The sequence below is a fragment of the Phalacrocorax carbo genome, chromosome Z (genome assembly GCF_963921805.1).
Source record: "Phalacrocorax carbo chromosome Z, bPhaCar2.1, whole genome shotgun sequence".
In the NCBI taxonomy this organism is placed as follows: domain Eukaryota; kingdom Metazoa; phylum Chordata; class Aves; order Suliformes; family Phalacrocoracidae; genus Phalacrocorax; species Phalacrocorax carbo.
This window is the reverse complement of record NC_087548.1, coordinates 17,652,230-17,660,600: the sequence shown is the minus strand read 5'-3', so window position 1 is coordinate 17,660,600 and position 8,371 is coordinate 17,652,230. Positions and strand designations below refer to the sequence as shown.

General features: G+C 43.0%; 1 protein-coding gene across 1 annotated transcript in view; it reads left to right on the top strand.

Annotated features, from left to right (window-relative positions):
* Positions 1–674: 674 nt before the first annotated feature.
* OXCT1 (3-oxoacid CoA-transferase 1) overlaps positions 675–8,371 on the top strand; it is an 80,352-nt gene continuing 72,655 nt past the window's right edge. The window contains exons 1-3 of the mRNA XM_064437706.1: positions 675–886; positions 3,565–3,673; positions 5,058–5,148. Of these exons, the coding sequence (XP_064293776.1) occupies positions 803–886; positions 3,565–3,673; positions 5,058–5,148 (284 nt within the window). The 5' untranslated portion in view covers positions 675–802. The remainder of the gene's footprint in view (positions 887–3,564; positions 3,674–5,057; positions 5,149–8,371) is intronic.

Below are 8,371 nucleotides of genomic sequence, written 5' to 3'. Positions count from 1 at the left end.
GCAGAAGCATGCTTTGAATTTTCCTTCTAGCAGGAATGCCAGCAGTTCACATCACATGGCTGCTTAAACAAGTATACATCTATTCTAGTAACATTTTCCCACCCAAACATAGCATCCAGGCGCCCTGTGCGGACCATGTGCTTACCGGAGCCTGGCTCCCCCTGAGGGCTACGCAGCGGAAACTTAACCATTCAAAGCCTCTGTCCATCTTTAATTCTTGTGATGTTAGCCCTTGGTCACAACGTGATAGGATGGAAATTTAAGCAGTGGTGGGTTGGAGCTGTCCATCCGCGGACACGGCGGAGCACCCAAGGCCGGGACGAAAACCCCCCACCCTTTGCAACTGGAGTAACACGTATGGGTTTGTCCACGTCTTGTTTTCCGTGGGTCTGAGGGCTTTTTAAGAACAAAACCACTGACTTCTCGGTCGGGGATGGTTCTGCTCCCCCCTCAGCGGGACCGCGCCCGGGCCCAGGATAAGCCGCCGATCGATGGGGGGGACGCCGCCTGAAGGAGCCGGCAGCCATCAGGGTACCCCGCCTGAAGGCACCCAGCTGCCGCCTCCCCTCAGTCGACGGCCCCCCCCCCCCCCCCCCCCCCCGTTCTTGTCCTCCCGCCGGCCCCGCCTCGGCCGCCGCCGACGTCAGTGGGCGTCAGGGCCAAGCCCCCCACCCTCCCTCCTCCCTCCCGCCGCACCCGCCCTCCCGCTCCCCTTCGTCCGGCGTTGGACGGCACCAGCCGCCGCCTCGGCCCAACCCGCCGCCCCTCCGCTCCCCTTCCCCGACAGCCGCGCAGGGCGAAGATGGCGGCGTATAAATTCCTCCTGCCGCCGTTCGGCCGTCGCATCCTTTTTCCTGCCGCGCGGGCGCGGGGCGCCGGGGCTGAGGTAAGGGGGGGACAGACCCCCGGAATACCGCTCGGCCGCGCTCCCCCCTCCCCTCGCCCTTTCCTGCCGGGCCTTCGCCGCCGCGCCCGCTCGGGCGGCCCTGACCTTGGCGGGGTGCCGGGGCAGCACTCGGAGCAGCCTCCGGGGAGGCGGAGGGCTTTGTTCGGCGGAGGCCCCGGCCCGAATGAGGCCCGCGGGCGGCGGGAGGAGGGCAGAGCGCGGCCCCGGGGCAGGCCCGGCCCGGCGGCTCGGCTTGGGATGCGATGACCTTGGGGGACCGGCCCGGAGGCTCGGCTTTGAGGTTTAATATTGTTCTAGTTCCCCTGCATTTGAAATCGCAGCACAGTTACCGTGTGTTGCTGTCCGTTTCGATCTCGCCCTCACCGCGTCGCTCTCTCTGGCGGTGGCTGCAGGCGTGGGCAGGGAGAGCCCCGGCCAGCCAGCGCAGCTCCCTGGCAGCCCCGCCGCGTATTGCCATCGTAAACGCGAGGAGCTCAGCCGTGCGGCCAGCCCGCCTGCTTGCCGTGCTCTTCCTGGGGGAAGCTTCTGCCAAACCTCACTGATCTAATGGTTTCCAGCCCACGTGTAACCATAGCCGAGCTAACTCTTTGTCTCGTCAGCCAGAATTGTTTCTGTGGCTTTTCTTACTTTATTTTCGTTGAAACAGCTCATATACTGCCCTTCTCATGCCTATATTTACTCTTCCAGATGTCTTCAGGGACAAATAATAAGAAATCTTTCAGTCGTTGTTTTCCCAAGTTATATTTTGCTCTTCTATAGAATTTACTTCGATTTTGTTGACCATTCTAGGAGCTTGTGTGTCCCCGTGTTACTTTTCTCTTAAACCCAGGCAGCCAGAATTGTGGCCAGCTGCAGAGGTCTTACTTAGCTTGCTGCCCCGATGTACAGGGGAGTGTGGGTGATCCCTGGCATCTCGTCTCCCTGAAGGCCCAGAGCTCTTAAACGTCAGAGTGTTGGGGAAAGGGACTGAAAAGAACATACTTGGTATAGAAGGGCATCTAGCCTCGTTAGAGACATCCAACCTGGGAGTGCACGCTGTTCTGTTGTTCCCCACTGTTACGGGCTTGGGAAGATAAAAGGTACCATGTGGTCGCTTTAAAAATATTTTCCTATATGTGGGCACAGGTACTCAGCAGTGGCCTGGCTTCCCACCAGCCCTGGCCCTTGTACCTGCTTGCAGCCCTCTTGTACTGGGGCTCCTGAGGCTGCCAGCACTTAATGCTCATTTTATCACTTGCTGACCAAATGCAACCAGAAGAGATGCATTTTGCAGTCTTACTGTCATTATGAAAAAAGATTTCTGAAAGAAATAGTCATGGTATAACTGAGCATGGGGAAGGGTCTTTTACTCTTTCTCACCTGGCAGTATTCCTTATGACTCACATACGATTGGTTGGGGTTTTTTTTGAGCTCTTCAGAGGAACATTAGTGTTTCCACTGGGAAGGAGATAAGCCGCCATTCAGAAGGGTTTTCTTAAAATTCAGTATAAAGTCTTGCAGCCTAAATTTTATAAGGAAGGCAGTTTATGTAATCTTGAAACTGAGCCAAAAATTATTGCCCTGGTTGTACCTGAATCTTAAGGCAACTCTTCAGGCAAGAATTAGGCTATTGTTGTTAAAACATGTAGATTATCTTGTTTATTTACTCATTCTTCTCCTTCTTTACCAGTTTAAAATTTCCTCACTCTTAATCAAATTAGAAGTGGAAACACCAGTAGGTAGTATTTTAACTGCCAAATCCTCTGAATTTATGGAGGCTGTGTCAATGTAGTGACTTAAGTGTCAGGTGCTGGTGGTGCCTTGATGGTGGTTAATATTAATGCATGGTAGTATTAGTGGGAAATACTTAAAGAAGGAGGGAAAAAAAAAGGTAACTGTGACCTAAGAATACAACAGATGAGTTAAAATGGTTACTGCGTAATGGCTTTGCACTGTGAAGTCTAGTTTTGGGGGTGGGATTTGTATTGATTTCCCTCTTACCCTGCCTATGTCATCAGTTTGTTGGAGTCTCCCTGATTCTGAGCTGTTCTTGAAAAACACGAAGAGCTCTAAGATTGCGTTAGGAAGCTGGGGGAAGGTTCATTCCGCTGAAGGGAGCCCCTGCTTACTGTACTGCCGGCACAGTGCTGTACTTCATATTGTTCCTTGGCCTCCGCTCAAATTTTATGGTGGTTTAGGCTCGCTGCTTCAGCAATTTCTGCTTATGTTCAGTGTCTGGCTATCTTTGAAACTACAAGTAGCAATATATATAGGTTGGAGCAGTTTTTGGGTTGCTCTAACTCATGCTGAGGAATTGGATTTGTGAATCTGTTCACAATAAGGCATTTTTTTTCAGCAGTTTAGGATGGAATTCAGAAATTTAAGATCTGTTTGGATATTGTCAAATTGATGCAGCTCATATTAAGCCTAAAGGCTTCATAATACATATAAATGTTGTAAAATACAGGTGATGTGGGGTATAGAGAGACATAGAATCCATGTTATGGAGACCTGCACCCTTCTCTGCCCCCCTCCCCACCTGCAATGTTTAGTGTTTACAGTAGCAATATCTTTTAAAATATATTTTCCCCTTATCTAGCCAGAGGGATGGTCATCTTTACAAAGCTGCTATATAATGCTTCTTATTCTTTCACTTGTTTCTTTTAATGTTGTTCCAGATTTGTGGATGCTATTTTTCTACCAGCTGTCATCGCAGCACCAAATTTTATACTGATCCTGTTGAAGCTGTAAAAGATATACCCAATGGGGCAACTATACTTGTTGGTGGTAAATATTTAAATTCTTTATGGATGTAATTACATGTTCTATTAAAGAGATACTTTTTACTAGTTTACAGTGTTTCTTTTAATATTAACTAATTTGAGAATCCATATACTTCCATGGGTATTTTAAACAAGTGAGTTCCTGCTCTGCTACTGAGGGGCAAACTCTTTTGGTGAGAAAATGCCAGTTTGTTTCTTAGGGGAGGGAAAAAGCCTCAGGAAAATAGTTTTTTCCTTCACTAGTGAACTGTTGGACTTTACTTGAGCCAGTTTGATTGCAGAAAATTAGCTTGGGCTTTTTCAAGTAAGCATTGTTATTTCAGGTGGTGAAGTACTAAAATCTGGTTTGATTATTTTTATGGTAACATTCTCTGTATTCTCTATCTGCCTAGTCACTGGTGTCTGTGACCCTAACCTGTTTCTGCCTGTAGGAAGTGAAGATAATACTTATCAATGTTACACTAATTTGTTATGTGTAGCATTACCAGAAGAGTCAAGAAGTTGTGTCATACTGACTTTCACTGTGACTTAAGCATTTGAATATTCTGGATGATTTGCACAATTTCATGCTGTTCCATATACTGAAAGAAAAGCATTCTCTCTATTTACTAGGTTATAAGTGATTTTTAGTATTGAAGAAGTAATGAATGTATTGTTGTAAAACATGGGAAACGTTTCTGGAAATGAGTAATGATGCAGAATGCCTTTTAGGAAGAATTACTGTATTTTTTTGATGTTGTTGGAACAAAGGGAGATCTGAGGCTAAGTGGTTGGGAAGGAGGTGGTACTCGTTGTAGTGCTAGATTCTGGCCTAAGACTTAGGCTCCTCAAATGTGGTGTGGTCTTTCATTTTAGGCATACTGGGTTCTTGCGTAATAGAGCATGAGGCACCTCAGCCTAGGTGCAGATCTGGGTTTCTGTGCTTCCAGTTAAACATCTTCCCTAGAGTGTTAAGATTCCCAGATCCTTATCATGTAATTATAAGCTAAACTGTTAGGGAGAACTTGCTCCTCCTGTTTGACATTGTTAGGTGCAGCAAAGAACTGAGGCTTAGTTGAGTAGAAAGAGAAGGAGAAATAATGAGTACAGTGGTTCGACCCGCATCAGGAGAGCCAAGGTCATGGAGCCCTTCTCCAGATGCCCTTTGTGTATAAGCAGACCTCTGCTGGTTAAATGGCTTTCATCCAAACTGGGAAGCATCTAGTGACTGGGAGATTCCAGTACTAGGGTGCAACTCTTTTCAGAAGTTTTGGTTTATTTAGTTAACTGAGGAGTTTGTTCTACTCAGAAAAGATTTTTAATTAAACAGTGGACATTTTCAGACTTCTGTTTAACTTGTGTTTTTTCAGACACTCATTACATATTCAATTTTCTTTTATTTTATGTAGGTTTTGGATTGTGTGGGATTCCAGAAAACCTCATTGGGGGTTTACTGAAGACTGGAGTAAAGGGAATAACAGCAGTCAGTAATAATGCAGGGTAGGTATTCATATGTCTGTGGTTTAATAAATACAGACTAAATATTCTGTTCATGTGAAAAGGCTGATATGTGTGAAAAGGTCTTATTTTTCATCATTAGAATTTTCATATTAGCCACACAGGTTTGTTTGAAAGTGTTATTTTTGGCATGAGCCCAGAAAGTATAGTACTGTATGTATACTCAGCTTTGTCAGGGAGCAGTTGTCACTGTTGTAGACAGTTGCAATTATGTATATTTTTATATATATATATATTTAATTAGTTGGCTGTAACTAAAAATCCTGACTTAAATGCTTTAAAAGTAGTATGAGTGATTTTTGTTATGTGTGTGTGAAGTTCTAAATGGGGATTAGTTTTTTTTAAACTATAGTTTGGTGCTTTCTGACCTTATTTTTGTAATTCTATTACTTAAAAAAAAAACCCAAACGACACAGCAGGACTGGAGAATATTTGTGATGGGAGAATGGAGAGCGGCTTTAATGGGTCTTGGAATTATTTATTTTTTTAAAAGTGTTTGCCCATTAAGAAACTCATGTGGGATTGACAGTGAGAATAAGTCTTTTATGTGTAAGCTCTCAGCTTCTCATTAGGGCTGATTATTACACAAGCTGTTCATTGTAGTAGACTCCACAATACCTAAGGATCTTAATATGGCTGTAGTTATTTCTCTGTATCTGTTGAAATGGATTGATAAAGTAGAAATGAAATTAAAAAAATATTGATATTCTGCATATCAATATGCCTAGTCAATAAGACTGATATTCTGGTCCTTGCTGTGTTGTTGGATGACTAGCATCTGCAGGTAGCCCTAACCTTGTTTCAGTGACTTACCCTGTTAAAGATCACCTTCAGCAAGACAATAATTCCAGTGTAATGTATTTCTTTGTAGATGTAAAGAATATTGGAAGACTGATGTGTCCTAGTGGCATTGTAATTTCTTTAGCAAACTTTCTTTGATTAGGGAGCTCATCCTAAACTCTATTTTCTTGTGAAATAGGAGTCTTCTCACAGCTAGGTGTACTGGGGTTACATACCCCAGTTGGTAAAGAATATAGTTTGTGAGCATTGTTTCTATTTGGTTTGGGTTTGGTTGTTTTTATTTTTTTATAATGTTGCTTGCTTTTAGCAGATGGTAGTATCTGTGTTATTACTTTTTCGGTGAACTTTCTACTTCTGAATGCTCTATTTGTGGTGAAATAATAATGAGAATTTTGTATTGTTTTCATGGAACTGCATTGCAGTTATGAGCCCTTTCCATGGGTTGGAAGTCTCCCACATGTTCTGTAGAAGCTCAGCCTTTTTCTGACTGCATAACAAGAGCTATAGGGGAAAAAAAAATGACCTGAAAACTTTTCTTTGCTGCCGAAGTTAGAATGAAAGAGACACAAGTTTATGTGAGCCAGAAAGGTTGTTCAGGTTTAAACAGCCGAAGAACAACTTTATTCTTCTTACAAAATGAAAATAGATGTCAAACCTTGTTCCTTCAATTCCTCCAGCCTTGCCAAAGAGGTGAATTAGGTGGGATGTATCTAATAATGCTTTGTGCTTTTTTCAGCTGCATCATTACATCTCCCATACACTTGGTCCATAGATTTGTATCCCAATCGGTTTTGTTTTTAACAGAACAAGTGTATTTAATTATTGAGTGTATTTAACGTAAGTTGAAAACAGAATACCATTCAGAAACCACAGATTTAGTTTATATCATCTATATCTAGATATCTATAAATATATATATCTCTCTCTCTGAGGCTTCTGAGGCTGAAGTTCATAGTGTTGATCATCTTTTTTTTTTTTTTCAGTGCTTCATGCTTGCCATTGCACATTCATTGGATAACAGATATGATTTGTATTGGTATTTGGCACTTACATAGTCAAACTCAAGCTCCTTAGACTCTTGTGGGGAAAGAAATTTATGCTGGATGATAAAAAGGAGAGACAAAAAGAAATAATTTTGAGTGGAAAGATCAATCGCTCACAGTAGAGATCATTCACTTTCTTCATACTGTTATTTCTGAATGAGACACCTATGTGTAGGTAGAGATTGCACAGATGCTCCTGGGAGGGAGGTGAAGGTTTGAATTGTGAGGAACAGTGAAAAGACAAGCATTGTGGGCTAGAATGGAGAAGACGACATCTTTTATCGTATTTTGCAGATAGTTGGTGGGTTGGTGGTGTTATAGGTTAGAATTAATATTGCTTGAAATAATGCTGACTTTCATGGAAATTCTTTGGACTTTGAGGCTGGAGTGATTACTGGCAGGAAAGAAATATTTAGTTTCTTTTTCCTTGAAACTAGTTTTCCGTGAACTTTCATGGAAGCCTGGTAAGCTCCTCATAAAACAGTGTAATGATTTGAAAATGCATCTAGGCTTTTCATAAGGTCTAGGTTATAAAAATCCTTCTTTTGATCTTGTGTTGAACAGTATAATTCACTTCAAAATTAAATTAATAATAAAATATAGTCTCATCTATTGTTTTTATTTATGGTATTACTATTATATGGAAGTTAGTCTTGTATAGTTTGGTAGGGTTTGGGAACCGGGTTAAAGCACAGATGTCGTCATTAATAAAGTTAGAATCCTCATCACAGTGATTGATACCATTTAAGCAACTTCTAATACCATGTGAAAAAGTATAGTGATATTATCAAGTATTGCAATACTAATAAATGGATTTGAAAACTGAAGTAGCACAGCAATCACATACCCTGCAGCAATGGCATTCAAAGGGTGAATTGTTCCTGTAATCTCGGGATGTGGGTACTTTGTGGGATGAGTAATTTGCCACTTTCCAAGATGCCTCAGGATTTAGTGTGTTTTGCTTTGGCATTGTGCTGCAGTTGATGCCCTGCTGTGTTTCATCTTCCTGACTGCAACTGCCTTCTCTTCCAGCTCTTCTAGCAAACAGGAGGTAATTGCTTGTGGTTAGGTTTTCTCATCCTGCAATGGGGTTAGCAGGCAACTTGTAATTGGAGCTGGCAAGGAGCCAAATACATAGATGGGCAATCTATTCTGGAGAACGGTGCAGCTGCATGGATCAAGTCACATGTTTTTCAATATGCATGAGCCACAAAATGTGTTACAGAGCTGTCTGTAACTGAAATAGCAGCAATGGAGACAGCGCTTCGCTTGCATCTAGGTGCAACATGGGAGAACTAATTAGGAAGTCCTGAAGCAGTTTTACCAACTCTTTTAGCTGGAAAGAAGGTTCAGCAAAGCTG